This window comes from Mastigoproctus giganteus, chromosome 13, assembly GCF_048544385.1.
Source record: "Mastigoproctus giganteus isolate SK-2022 chromosome 13, ASM4854438v1, whole genome shotgun sequence".
NCBI lineage: Eukaryota > Metazoa > Arthropoda > Arachnida > Uropygi > Thelyphonidae > Mastigoproctus > Mastigoproctus giganteus.
Genome location: NC_143587.1, coordinates 156,617,977 through 156,634,115, shown reverse-complemented (window position 1 = coordinate 156,634,115; position 16,139 = coordinate 156,617,977). Strand labels below are relative to the sequence as shown.

Genomic DNA, 16,139 nt, shown 5'->3' with positions numbered 1-16,139 from the left:
AAATGAGCCTAATTATATAATGTAAGTCAGGGAGTTACATTTCAGGCCCCTCTCAAAATTGACATAAGTAATATTAGCATTAGCATTAGTAGAGGCATTTGATGCAAGAAAGCAAGCTTATGCAGCATCAGCCAAAAAAAAAAAAAATAATAAATAAATAAAAAATAACCACTTCCACTTCACCCCTCTGTTCGTTCGAAATACCTGTCCAGCTGAGGCTTAAACTTATTTAGGTTATCAACTTCCACAACAAGGGATGGAAGTCTGTTCCACTAACCAACCACCCGCTGGCGAAAGGCAAATTTCCTCACGTCTATCCTACATCTGTCTTTCCTCAGTTTGAATTTATGCCCTCTCAGGTGATTATTCTGAGCAAGAGGAAGAATCCCATCAGCATTGAGCATGCTCAAACCATTCAAGGCCTTATACACCTCTATCAGATCACCTCGCTGGTGCCTAGTCTCCAGACACTAATTTGCAAAACTTAAGCCTTTCTTCGTAAGAGTAACCCTTTGTTCCATTCACCAATCTTGTTGCCCTTCTCTGGACTCATTCCAGCAGCTCTACATCCTTCTTGAAATGAGGCCTCCAGACCTGTATACAGTACTCTAGGTGTGGCCTGACCATTGCCTTATACAAGGGAATAATCACCTCCTTATCCCTGCTAGAAAAATTCCTATATATCATCGACAATACACCATGAGCTACTCTTGCAGCCCGTCTGCACTGCTCAGAAAACTTCATATCTGCCTGCACAACCACCCCCAGGTCCCTTTCATTCTCTACCACTGTCAGTGTAGTACCACAGAGTTGATACGTTGCTCTGGGGTTGCTGTTTCCCATATGTAGTACTTTACATTTGTCAATGTTAAACTTAATTTGCCACCTCTCAGCCCATCTGCTCAAACTTTCCAGGTCCTGTTTCAGTAGCATAGTGTCAGTAGTGTCCTTGACAACCCTGCCAACCTTCGTATCGTCTGCAAACTTGGACATTAAGCTTGATATACCATCATCAATATCATTTATAAATACAGAAAACAATAATGGACCCAACACTGAACCCTGAGGGACTCCACTAATAATATTAGTCCACGATGAGCAGTGTCCATTGATTACCACTCTCTGTCTTCTCCCCCTCAACCACCCCTTTATCCATAGCAGCAATTTGCCTCCAATGCCACACTGCTCCAATTTGTGCAACAGTCTTCCATGTGCAATAGTATCAAAAGCCTTTCTAAGATCCAAGTATATAATATCAAAGTTATTCCCTGCATCCAGTTCTTTTGTGACTGCATCATAGTAACCAATCAAATTGGTCAGGCAAGACTTCCCCTTAACAAAACCATGCTGTGTCTGAGCTATAACTGAAGTCTTGTTTAGATGATCCTGCAGTGCTTCTTTAACCAGTGCCTCCATTAATTTTCCGGGAACAGAAGTTAAACTAACAGGTCTATAATTACTTGTGTCGCCCTTTGATCCTCCTGTGTGAATTGGGGTCACATTTGCACATCTCCAGTCCATGGGTACTTCCCCTGAGTCCAAGGAAGCTCTCATAATTATGGCTAAGGGTTTGCTTACTTCCTTTGCTGCCTCCTTTAATATAACTGGATAGATCCCATCCACCCCAGGTGCCTTTCTTGTATTTATCTTCAACAATTTCTCCTCCACTTTACTCTCAGTTATTACAAGATTCTCTAGCTTACTGCAAGAGTTGAATACACCTCTGGCATTCCCCTCGCTGAATAACTCCTTATGTGTGAATGTCGATGCAAAATATTCATTTAGTTTGTTAGCTACCTGAGCAGGATCATCAACAGTTGACCCATCGATATCAAGTGGACCAATCTGATTCATCCCCTTCCTTCTAGAGTTTACATAAGTAAAGAACTCTTTGCTGTTTTTCTTTGCATCCCTTGCCAAAGATTTCTCGTAATCTGCCTTCGCCTGCCTAACCTCCTTTGTAACTTGGTTACAGATCAACTTGTATCTATCATAGGCTTCTGTGTCACGTGTTAATTTGTATGTATCCCATGCATTTTTCTTCTCTGCCATATGTCTCATTAGTTCATCTGACATCCCATGCATTTTTCTTCTCTGCCGTATGTCTCATTAGTTCATCTGACATCCACTTAGGCCTAAACCTTGAACAATATTTCTTAGTTGGTATGTAAAGCCTAGTAGCTTCCAAGGTAAGTTCTTTGAATGCTTCCCATTTTGAATTTGCTGTTGGTAACATGATCAGTTGGTCCCACTGTATAGAATTTAAATACTGTCTCAGACCATCGTAGTCGCCTTTACGAAAGCAATAACCCTTCCCTTTACCCCTAATGGTAGTTACCTCTTTGAGTAAATCCCACTTCAGCACACTGTGATCACTGCCACCTAGTGGTTCATTTACCTTCAGATTCTTAATGCATGAAGAATCACTACTGATAATCAAATCAAGAGTATTACTCCCTCTAGTTGCCTCCCGAACATGCTGATGTAGAAAACAATCATCCAATAAATCCACAAAAGCCTTGCTATTGTCTGAGTGACCAGCCCCCAAATTCCAGTCAATATCTGGGAAATTAAAATCTCCCATTATAAGACTCTCTGATTTACTGGCACACTCTATTTCCCTGTACAATTTCTTATTATACTCATCAGAGTCATTAGGCCTATAGCACACTCCTACTCTCCATTTTGATCTCCCAATGAGCTTATGTCACACCAAACTGACTCAACACTGCACTGTCCAGCAATGTCCACTGGCTTCACTTCCTTGGATTTTATGTATTTCTTGACTAATAGCATAACCCCTCCTCCCTTCCTATCCTCTCTTTCTCTTCTGTAGACATTGTACTCCCCAAATTCCAGTTCTGCATTCCTTATATCTGTGTGACACCACGTCTCTGAAATCCCCACAATATCTGCCTTTGATGTTTTGAGCAATACCTCAAATTCATCAAATTTATTTACTAAACTCCTAGCATTGGTGTACACGCAAGTATTCATGCACCTGTTCTTTTTCTTAGCTACCCTAACACAACCCATGTGTTTACTTGTACCCCAATGATTCCCAGCAGTCTCTGAAATATCCTGCATCTTATTTTCCAGGCTGCGGCTCATTCCAATAGAAGCAGTGCAAGAATCACTTTCACCTCTGCCAGTGGCTACTGTTAACCTATTAGTCCTTGTTTCCCCCCCCCCCAATCTAGCAGTTTTCCAACCCACCTAACACTGCCTCGATAGCATCAGCAAACATTCTTGCACCCTTTCTATTTAAGTGTATCCCATCCCTGTTGCAGCAGCTGGGTAGATCCCATCCACCCCAGGTGCCTTTCTTGTATTTATCTTCAACAATTTCTCCTCCACTTTACTCTCAGTTATTACAAGATTCTCTAGCTTACTGCAAGAGTTGAATACACCTCTGGCATTCCCCTCGCTGAATAACTCCTTATGTGTGAATGTCGATGCAAAATATTCATTTAGTTTGTTAGCTACCTGAGCAGGATCATCAACAGTTGACCCATCGATATCAAGTGGACCAATCTGATTCATCCCCTTCCTTCTAGAGTTTACATAAGTAAAGAACTCTTTGCTGTTTTTCTTTGCATCCCTTGCCAAAGATTTCTCGTAATCTGCCTTCGCCTGCCTAACCTCCTTTGTAACTTGGTTACAGATCAACTTGTATCTATCATAGGCTTCTGTGTCACGTGTTAATTTGTATGTATCCCATGCATTTTTCTTCTCTGCCATATGTCTCATTAGTTCATCTGACATCCCATGCATTTTTCTTCTCTGCCGTATGTCTCATTAGTTCATCTGACATCCACTTAGGCCTAAACCTTGAACAATATTTCTTAGTTGGTATGTAAAGCCTAGTAGCTTCCAAGGTAAGTTCTTTGAATGCTTCCCATTTTGAATTTGCTGTTGGTAACATGATCAGTTGGTCCCACTGTATAGAATTTAAATACTGTCTCAGACCATCGTAGTCGCCTTTACGAAAGCAATAACCCTTCCCTTTACCCCTAATGGTAGTTACCTCTTTGAGTAAATCCCACTTCAGCACACTGTGATCACTGCCACCTAGTGGTTTATTTACCTTCAGATTCTTAATGCATGAAGAATCACTACTGATAATCAAATCAAGAGTATTACTCCCTCTAGTTGCCTCCCGAACATGCTGATGTAGAAAACAATCATCCAATAAATCCACAAAAGCCTTGCTGTTGTCTGAGTGACCAGCCCCCAAATTCCAGTCAATATCTGGGAAATTAAAATCTCCCATTATAAGACTCTCTGATTTACTGGCACACTCTATTTCCCTGTACAATTTCTTATTATACTCATCAGAGTCATTAGGCCTATAGCACACTCCTACTCTCCATTTTGATCTCCCAATGAGCTTATGTCACACCAAACTGACTCAACACTGCACTGTCCAGCAATGTCCACTGGCTTCACTTCCTTGGATTTTATGTATTTCTTGACTAATAGCATAACCCCTCCTCCCTTCCTATCCTCTCTTTCTCTTCTGTAGACATTGTACTCCCCAAATTCCAGTTCTGCATTCCTTATATCTGTGTGACACCACGTCTCTGAAATCCCCACAATATCTGCCTTTGATGTTTTGAGCAATACCTCAAATTCATCAAATTTATTTACTAAACTCCTAGCATTGGTGTACACGCAAGTATTCATGCACCTGTTCTTTTTCTTAGCTACCCTAACACAACCCATGTGTTTACTTGTACCCCAATGATTCCCAGCAGTCTCTGAAATATCCTGCATCTTATTTTCCAGGCTGCGGCTCATTCCAATAGAAGCAGTGCAAGAATCACTTTCACCTCTGCCAGTGGCTACTGTTAATCTATTAGTCCTTGTTTCCCCCCCCCCCAATCTAGCAGTTTTCCAACCCACCTAACACTGCCTCGATAGCATCAGCAAACATTCTTGCACCCAAACAGCCTCCGTAGCCGAGCGGGCAGGAGCGGGAGTGCAGTAGCACATGCTCTTTGAGTAGACCGGGGTTCAAGCCCCTGACTGCTGAATACGGTCGATCTGCCAACCCGCACTGGACCAGCGTGGCAGATTATGGTCCATTTCCCTCAGCATGAATTGTTGAGGAGGCTTCCACCCTGCAGTGGGTTGATAATGGCTGCACTTTACTTTACTTTTTTTCTATTTAAGTGTATCCCATCCCTGTTGCAGCAGCATAGCGTCAGTAGTGTCCTAACAACCCTGCCAACCTTTGTATCGTTTGCAAACTTGGACATTAATAAGAGACAATGGATACAATTACGCTTCATTTCACTTTCACACTTCTCTCTAATGAAGCTGATCATTGACGGTCTCCATGGCTTGGCTGAAAGGATGCACTGTAGATCGTTTGTATTCATAGATTTTAGAGGAGGCTCTTCATCTTTTTTTGTTCTCCTCCTCCTTCTCTTGTCCTAGTTCTTTAGCCATGTCTTCATTGGAAAGCTGCTGTCTGTGGCTATCCAATAGCTCTGTTACATTTTCATCTGTAACCTCGTCTAATCCCACCTCTTACTCCAGCCTGCTAACATCTTCTTTAAGTGTTCTCCACTGGCTCTAATTCTGTCAGGTCGTGCATAAATTCTGGAAGAAGTTTGCACCACACTCCATTCAAGCAGTTCACTGACACTACCTCCCAATCTGCACTGATGTTATTAATGCCCTTCAAAATGTTGAATGAGCACCAATAATCCTTCACAGTTTTGTCTGACCTGGCCAAAACTCTTACCATTTCCATGAAGGTTTGGCAGAGGTAATAGGCTTTAAAAGTTGCTATTACCCTCTGGTCAATTGGTTCCAAAACTGAAGTGGTGTTTGGTGGCATGTAAACGACATTGATGTCCAGAGATGTTCTGACTTCAGCAAGGTTTACAAGATGGCCAGGGACATTGTTCAAAAATAGTTTGTGTACCAAACCAAGATTTCGTGTGTCACCCAAGCCCTCCTGTTTCATTTCCATCAGAGCACATGGTGTCTGTGAAACAATTCACCAACAATTGTTGGTGAATTGTTTTAGTTTTAATGTGCCAGAGACATTTGCACCCAGCAGTGAGCCTGTCTTTTGCAGCAGGCCTGAAATCTGGTGCAGACTGCTCTTCATGGACAATGAAGGTTCGTGATGACAATTTCCTCCAATAAAGCCCGGTCTCGTCAACATTAAAAAATAAGATCAGGACAATAATTACCCTCCTCTACAATGGCTTGAAACTCTGCACGAAATGCTGCCTCAGGATCTGCACTTGCCACCTCTCCACTTAATTTCACACAGTGACATGTTGAGATTTAAATTGCATTAACCATCCCTTGCTAAAAATGTCTCATCACCACCCTCTTTTTTTTTCTTAAGATCTTCAAAAATTGACTTTGCCTTATCAGTAATAACTTATGTCACCTGTTTTTTTTTTTTTTTTTTTTTTTTTTTAAGTTTACTTCTGCTGTGACTATAGACTTCCATCTGTTGTTGTGGAAGTTGATTCCTTAAATAAATTTAAGGCTGAACTAGACAAATGTTTGGAGTGACCGGATGGGTGAAATGGGGAGTTTTTTTTTTTTGTCTGATGCTCTATTGGCTTGCTTTCTTGCATCATATGCCTCAACTAATGCTAATGCTAACTCACTTGTGTTGCACTTACTGTCATAGCATGTTGCATTGACTGTTGTTTTAATTTATCTGCATTTTTCATTATGGTACTCGAGACAGTGGAGGCAATTTCATACTTCTACACACGTTAGGACATGTCTGACCATCTTCCATTCTACTAATTACCTCCATCTTTTTTTTCCCACATGATCACAGATCTACATGACTTTTTAGCCACATTTTCACATTCACTTGACTTTACTGCACTTTTCTTATTAGACATGGCAACTCTTATTTTATTAATTTAATCGATAATTTTTAATTAAAACTCACAAATTGACACTATAGAATAGTGACCCAAGAATAATACATCAAAAAGCAAACTGAGTGTTCCTCTCCTCTTATCTCCAGCCACCTCATCCCTGATTGTCTTAAATGGTAGATGGGGATAGTTTTTTTGATAATTTTGGTCTTCTGGTTTCAAAACCATCATTATTGTGAATTATCGCAAAACAAACATTGTAAAATTAGGGTTTTCTGTACTCTTGTAGTCTGGTTTATTATATTACAAATTCTTTGTTAATTTTTATTTTGCTTGATTTTTTTTTTTTTTATTTATGCTAAGGATCATGACTTACTAAATAAGAAAAGTATTCTAATTAATTTCAATGCAGTTGAGCTCATTTTCATTTGAGCCATCCTGAAGAATCTAATGATCATGTTATAAAAATGTATTAACCCATTTTTTTTTTTAATTCTAAAATCTTATTGAAACAATTACATATTTTAAAACTAGTTGATTGTATAATTTTGGATAACATATACAGATTACACCTGGATATTGAAAAACATATTTTGGTTATACTTTAGAATCTCGAAAGCAATATTCAGTTGCAGTAATATATAGCTCTTAATTCTCAGCATGGCCTGGACACTTTCATTGGCTGCTGGACACATAAATTCAGGCCCTCGTGGATAGCACAGTTGGTAGAACCACCACCTTCCCCCACCAGGTTGAAAAGACCCAAGTTCAAGTCCCATCGATGATATGATGAATTTTTATGGACTTTTTTCACAACGTGGCTGAGTTAGTTAGTTAGTCTCAGGCAAAGGTAGCATGGGTTTTTTTTTTTTTTTTTTTTTTTCCCAAAAATCAACCATAGAACATACAATTTATTTATATGGAGAAATATGGCTTTAGTAGCTGATGCTCCTAAACCCTACCACAATAACCTAAATTCAGCTTTTCTCTACTGCTGTGAATTTTCTTGAGTGTAGGCATTTTAACTAATATGAGTTTTGAATATTTCATGAGGTGAAAGATTGTGCCATATTAAAAGTAAAAGTGTCGAGAATAATTTTTTTTTTATTTTTTATTAACTCTTGTCATGTGTACTAGAATGTCTAAATGTAAATTTGAAAGTGTTGAACTCCAAGTTGCTAACTAAATTCTCTCTTTTAACAAAATTAAAAATTTAACCATAAATTTCACATTTGATTTGTACCAGTGTTCCATGTGTTTAACAATATTTTCTCACTTACAGTGCTTCCGTCGCTACCAAACTGCCCAAATTTTACTCCACAGTCTTGCACAACAGGTCAAACATGAAGAAGATAAGAAACTGCTTAGCAAATGTAAGTTATTATTATATAAAATAGCTCATTCTATATACCATAATTAGCAACTACAGTAACTATATCATTTTGCTTTAAGAAAAGTAAAGTAAAGCATTTGAGAGCTACAATAATAAATTAGCAATCCTTTGCATGCCAAAAAATTGTTTCACAGCTCTAATTCATTTGATTACTGATTATCTAGTCTTGTTTCAGGCATCTATCATGCTCTTTATATAGTGCTCTATTTTACTAAAATATGACTATATAACAGTATAACTAGATTAAAAAAAAAAAAAAAAAAAAAAAGATAATTTGACCAATATTTCCAAGCACACATGAAATATAAAATATAAAAACAAAGAATAATATTAATTATGAATTTATTATTGATACATATAAAACAATATAAAATTAGGAAAACAGCATTTACTCACAGTTTCAAGAAAAAATTGAAATACAAAAAGTGCTTTATATTTTGCATTAAATATAAAAGTTTTTAGAATTCAACATTTACTCGCTTTAATTTGATGTTATTCATGGTTTTTATTCATTCCCATCTCTTCTTTAATGCAGTTTGGCCTTCCTTCTGATATTATGATGGAAATCAAGATAATCTTATATATGTATATTTTGAGGGTGCAGCTGTAAAGGGGTTTTTGCAGGCCATCCACTGGATAGCTGAACAGAACCTATTGGTAATGCTCTAGCAGGCATCTAGATCAGAATAGAAGCATTCAGATTAGTGCATAATCTCATTGTATTCTTTCATCTGTGACTGGAGAGTCCAAGTAGTGTGTATGATGTGGGAACTGCTAAGGTGTTACGTAAAAGGAGATGGGTTTATTTTTGCTGTATGCACACCACATCAGGTCATGCATGCCTCCCCCCCTTCTCCCAACTTTTATCTCATCTACATCAGTGCATCATGAGCAAAGTAATGGAACATATTCATTTGTGGAAAGATATAAACCTCCCAAAAAGTTCCTAATTCATTTCATAAATATATGTGGTTTCAGTTCCAATCTCCATGATGTTCATTTCCACGTGCAATCTGCTAAATTCCATTTATTTATTTATTTTTTTTTTTGATGGGATCTGAATCATACTTTGCCTCAACTGCTGGTCATCTTATTTGTTCTGTGATTTCTTTCATTTTAATGGTAGTAAAGTGAAATGAATATATTTCCTATGATATCCCTAATCAGTCAATTTATAGTCGAAATTTCCTTCTTTTGATCTCCTTTGGCTTAAAACTTCTTTTCCGATTCTGTCAACTTTATCTCTTACCTCTACCATCCTCCCAAATCTACAAATTACTGAGAACTTTAACTTCCTTTCTCTCTTTCTTTGGAACTCAATTTCTTGGTCTCACTTTAATACAGTAAAGTAATTCTCCTTGGTGATTTTAATGTAAATATGCTCCAGCTGGCTTCAATATTCTAATTTCACAGACTGAACTGGTAAAGATGCTGAGGAATTTGCTATTACTAATGACCTTACACAATCTGTTTGTTTATTTATATGCTAGAATATCGGACAATCTTAACCGCACACTTAATACTCTTGATTTTCTCACTGCAACCATTGAAAGTAGATGGTTAATATTAATGGTCTTCAAGATACCTCGTCTACTTGACAGAAACATCAGTAGACTCAAAACAGCTCTTCTTTGGGTATTGTGCCCTATGGCCATTCTCAGCCATGTGTTATTTAGCATTACATAAAAAATGGAATGATCCACATGATTTCCCTTCCTATTTTCCTAGATTGTATTTCTGTTTTAAATCTGCCAATCCTAATGTTTGCTCAGATTGCATTAGTGAAACAATTTTTGTAGGGATGACATTCTGTATTTTCTAATTATTTGTTCTGTGATTTCTTTCATTTTAATGGTGGTAAAGTGAAATTTCATTTCACTTTACCACCATTCATTTTCCTTTAGGGGAAAAAAGTTTTAATCAGTTCAAAATGGATTTTAAACAATGGTAGTATAGAGTAGTAAACTTTTCTTGTCAAAGTGGTGGTAAGGTCTTTTGATTTGCAGCTAGAGTATTGGCTGCAACTTTCTGTCCGTTCAAACTTTCACCCCTGCAAGAAAAGTATAACAAAGGATGCAACAGAGCCATCGGGTTATAACCTCTTCTAAAGATGAAGCTGACTTATTACTGTTATACTTTTCTTGTGGAAGAGATCAGGACCTCACCACATTACATCTTCCATAGTAAATCATCAGTCAACACAAAGAAATTATACTTCTTACTAACTCTTACATTGACAATCTTGGTGAACCACTTCCTACCTTACTAAACACAGGATTCTTCTAATGTCCTTTGTCAGAAAACAGCCTCGATGTAAATTTTGGCAATTCTCTTTGAAACCTTTGAAAGATATCATGATTTTATTAGAAGCCAACGCATAGAAGAGAATGAAATCATGATATCTTTCGACGTGAAATCGCTATTTACATGTATTCTGATTGACCATGGGGTGTGGTGTGCACACATGGCATTACGGAGGGACACCACCCTAAATACTAGAACACAACTAAAGCTAGAGGATATTGGGAAAGGAATAGAGTTATGCCTCTCAAGCACCACTATGGTGTTTGACAATACTATGTATAAGCAGGTTAATGGTACAGCCATGGGCTCCCCCATTAGCGCAATTGTAGCTAATTTAGCTATGGAGGAGCTCGAGGCCAGAATATTTAATGGTAGTGTTCTCCCTATGCGCCCCTGGAAAAGGTATGTAGATGATACGTTTTCTATCATTCAGAAGGGGAGTGAAGATCAGGTGTTGAACATCTTAAATGGCTTCTCCCCATTCATACAATTTACATCGGAGGCAGAAGAAGGAGGAGTTTTGCCGTTCCTAGATGTGTTGGTCTGTAGGGAAGACCGACAGCTAAAGACTAAGGTATACAGGAAATCCATGTGTAAAGGGCAATATTCGCACTACAGTTCAGCTCAGACCAACCATCATAGGAAGAGTGTGATAAGAACATTAGTTGATAGAGCAAAATCACATTGCAGTGCCTCCGATGATAGGAAGTTAGAGTATGAACGGGTCACGACGGATCTTGCAAAATGTGGTTACCCCCAGAGGATTATAGATAAATATGTTAAAGGAAATCAGAGGAGAGGCGAGTCTTTTACACCAACATCCACTGCATACATTCCCTATTATCCGGGTCTGACTGATCATATAGCTAGAATACTAAGAAAGTACCAGACACATTGTGTGCAGCTTCCGGGGCGGAGGCTGCACACAATCGTGTCTCAGGTTAAGGACCCCATTCAAAAAGAGAACACAAGTGGGGTCGTATATAGCATTAGATGCCCGGATTGTGGGGAATGTTATAGAGATAGAGGTACTCGGATTCATCCCCTCTTTGAGGCCACTATCCTCAGAAGGGATGAACGGTTCCGTATGACTCCCGCTCGAGCCACTTCCGGTTCCACAACGCAAGAGAACGGAACGCGTGAGAATGAAACACGTGATGAGTACCATGAACCTGCTGATATTTAAAGATGTACTGCAGAATAAGAAAATACCGCTGAAGAAGAAGGCTGGAGCCTTTGAAAGCTATGGTTTTTTATCGCTTTTAACTTAGTATATTTTAATGCATTTTATTGTTCTTAATGTAGCAGATTTTAATATTTTATATGTATAGTTTATCGTAAAGTTAAATTTATTGTAAATACAGGTTATTATAATTTATTATAAACACAGTTATTAAAAGTCCAGTTTCCTTTGTGTTTTTATTTTTACGTAAGGTTGGTGCAAAACACTAAAATCTACAGTATGAATATACCCAACCTCAGAGGCCTGTTTGAAGAGTTTAAACCATATGTTATGTGAAAAAATAAAAACCTCATTTATAAATTGTATTTTCTTAATTAATGTTTTTCTGTTTTTAGTAGAATAGCTCGGTTTTTGCTTACCTAATTATTTATGTGACTTTTCAAAACAGATTTATGTACTCATTAATTAACACACTGGTACGTCACAAGATACCAATTGACTGGTATGCAGGCTTATAAAGGTTGGGAACCTCTGTTCTAGAGCTTAACCTGCTGTTTTGAGTCTATTGGTGTATTTCCTTCGGCATGAAAATTTATCCTAAATAGAAGAATAATTATTATTCCTTTGCACTTACCTCTACTCTTTCAAAACAATGAATAAAAAATTAACTGGCAACTCGCACACCTTCTCAAAAAGTTCTGATTAAAGATTTCCAGTATGGATTTCATCTGCGGACAAATTCAGTGTAAAAGTTGTTAAATTCAAGCTGTTACTCCTGACAGTTCTAAGAATTTTGTTTGTATTTGGTAAAAACCTTCTAAACAAGTTCTGATATAGTTAGAGAAGGACATTACGTGGTTGTTTTCCATTAAGATTATTACTAAATATAATACCAAGGGAAATTAATAATATAATTTATTAAGCTATTCGCCTAAACTACTATATATTAAGGTAACGTTTTCAGGTATCTTACCATCAGACTGTGCTGTGCTGTGCTGTGCTGTGCTGTGCTGTGCGGGAACAAAAATAGAAAGGGTTACAATTATTAATATCAAGATTGCTAATTGTATTCAAATTTGTGACCCTTCTATTTTTGTCCCCCCCCCCCCCCCCCCAACAGCACAGTTTGATGATGGGTATCGGTGAGATACCTGAAATGTTACCTTAATATATAATAGTTAAGGCAAATAGCTTAATAAACTATATTATTAATTTCATGTGGTATAAGAGTGGTATTATGTTTAGTAATAATCTTCTAAACAAGCTTCCATCTTATGGTTTGCCTTCTGTTTTTGTGGGTATTCATCAACCTCTCAATTCAGGTGATGATAGGTGCTATTTTTGACATTCAAAAAATGGTTTGCCAGAATGTTGTGCCATGTCATACGACTGTTACAGAACTGTACTGCACACTTTGCAGGATCACATTCAGTGCAAACAACCACAACAGACCTCATAGATGGCTCTGACTTCTATGAGAGCTGTTCAATAAAGAATGATCGTATTTCATGAACAACCATATTATTTCTAGCTGAGCTACAGAATTCAGAACCAGACCAGGCTGCATCACCAAGCAACTGCGCAGTTGACCTGTGTACACTGTGTGACCTCGGCACTTTGTCAGGTTTATGCTTGTTCAGTTTTGCTTACATAACAATGGACATGACACGTGAGGAACACTAAGTAGTAGTAGTGACATGTGTATGAGCTTATGCAGCATCAGCCAAAAAAAAAAAAATCACACCGTTCCCTCCAAATACCTGTCCAGTTCCTCCTTAAATTTATTCAACCTATCAACTTACACAACGACAGATGGAAGTTTGTTCCAGCAATTAACCACCCGCTAGCTAAAGGCAAATTTCCGCACATCTATTCTACATCTGTCCTTTCTTAATTTGAATTTATGCCCCCTTAGGTTCGTAATCTAAACAAGTGGAAGGATCCCATCTGAATTTAGTGTGCTCTACCCATTGAAGGCCTTATACACCTCAATCAGATCACCGCGAAGGTGCTTAGTCTCCAGCCACTGCAGTTTGCAGAACTTAAGCCTCTCTTGGTAAGAAGATCCCTTTATTCCCCTCACCAATCGTGTTGCCCTTCTCTGTACACGTTCAAGCAAATCGACATCCTTCCTAAAATAAGGCCTCCAGACCTGTACGCAGTACTCAAGGCGTGGCCTGACCATTGCCTTATACAGAGGGATAATCACCTCCTTTTCCCTGCTAGCAAAATTCCTATATATCATTGACAAAACCCCATGACCTGCCCTGGCAGCCTGTCTGCATTGCTCAGAAAACTTCATATCTGCCTGCACAATTACTCCCAGGTCTTTTTCATTTTCTACCACCTTAAGTGTAGTACCACACAGTTGGTACGTTTCTCTGGGGTTACTTCTACCCATATGCAGTACTTTGCATTTGTCAAGGTTAAACTTCAGTTGCCACTTCTTAGCCCATCTGCCCAAATTATCTAGATCCTGTTGCAGTAGCACACTGCCATTACTGTCATTAACAACCCTGCCAACCTTTGTATCATCTGCAAACTTCAACATTAAGCCTGATATACCTTCATCAATATCATTGATAAATATACAAAAGAACAGTGGACCCAACACCAAACCCTGTGGGACTCCATTAATAACATTAGTCCACGAAGAGCAGCACCCATTGATTACCACCCTCTGTCTTCTCCCACTTAACCATCCTTTTATCCATTGTAGCAACTTACCCTTAATACCATTCTGCTCCAATTTGTACAATAGTCTTTCATGCGCAACAGTGTCAAAAGCTTTCCTGAAATACAAATATATGATTTCAAAATTATTTTTTGCATTCGGTTCCTTTGTAACCACATCATAATATCCTATCAAATTTGTCAGACAAGACTTTCCCTTAACAAACCCATGCTGTGTCTGAATTATTGCTGCAGTCTTGTCTAGATGATCCTGCAATGCATCTTTAACCAGTGACTCCATTATGTTACCCAGAACAGAAGTTAAACTAACTGGTCTGTAATTACTCGTGTCACTTGGGGATACATTTGCACATCTCCAGTCCGTGGGAACCTCCCCTGAGTCCAAGGATGCTCTCATAATTATGGCTAAGGGTTTGCTTAGTTGCTTTGCCGCCTCCTTTAATATAACTGTATAGATCCCATCCACTCCAGGTGCTTTTCTTATGTTTAACTTCAACAATTTCTCCTCCACTTTGCTCTCAGTTATTACAAAATCATTAAGTATCCTCCTACAATTTGATAACCTTCTGCCATTTTCAAACCTTAATTCCTCATATGTGGATGTAGATGCAAAATAATCATTCAGTTTGTTTGCTATCTGAGCAGGATCATCAACAGTCGAACCATCGATGTCAAGTGGACCAATCAGATTCATCCCCTTCCTTTTAGAGTTTATATAAATAAAGAAATCCTTTCTGTTTTTCTTAGCATCTTTTGCCAAGGATTTCTCGTAATCTGCCTTCGCCTGCCTAACCTCCTTTGTGACCTGATTACAGACTAGCTTATATCTGCCATAGACTTCTCAGTTGCTTGATAATTTATATGCATCCCATGCATTTTTCTTCTCTGTTACGAGTTTCATTAGTTCATTTGATAACCATTTAGGCCTAAACCTTGAACAATGTTGATCTCAAGTTTTGTTTCTATCTCAAAAAACAGCTGAAGTATATGAAATGTTAAAAAGGGCTTATGGTAAAGCTATGCTTCCATATAGCACAGATCCAGCTTGCAGGTAGTTTAGAATGTTTAAAGATGGACATGATTCAATCACAAAAATTGGCAGTCCTGGAGCTCCAGCTGCTGCTGTCGCCGCAGAAATAATAAACACTGCTTCTGTAATCATGAGAAAAGATCATTATGTAACAGTAAGGCAACTGGCAGAGATGTTGAGAATATCTGTAGGAAGCATGCACAGTATTCTTCATGACCATTTCCATATGACATTTGTTTGTGAACACTGGGTTCTAAGACTACTCACACATAAGAATAAGAATAGGTGCATGTATACCAATGCTAGAAGTACAGTAATACTCCGACTTACGCTACCCCGACTTGCGCGAACTCGGAGTTACGCGGTTCTTGATTTTTTCGTTTGGCAACGCTGCCGCCCACTATCTTCAAGGTCGTTTTTCATATGTTATCGATATACGGTGCGACGGCGGAGAATGAAAGCGAAAGATGAACAAAATTCAACTTTGCTGCTATGTTTTTTATATCAGTGAAGGGGAAACACATTTCACCATAATAACGTAAAAACCAACACAATTCCAGCTATCGGTATAATCGCAAATGCAATTAGATCGAGTTTACTACCAGTTTATAACAGATTTCACTAGCAGAAACGCAACTGGATTTTTATTGTTTTATGGTAGTAACCCCT

General features: G+C 38.3%; 1 protein-coding gene across 1 annotated transcript in view; it reads left to right on the top strand.

The window, feature by feature from the left end:
* Positions 1-16,139, top strand: part of LOC150076546 (serine/threonine-protein kinase unc-51-like) — a 462,846-nt gene that overhangs the window by 431,531 nt on the left and 15,176 nt on the right. The window contains exon 25 of the mRNA XM_090387194.1: positions 8,149-8,239. Coding sequence (XP_090243320.1) covers positions 8,149-8,239 — 91 coding nt within the window. The remainder of the gene's footprint in view (positions 1-8,148; positions 8,240-16,139) is intronic.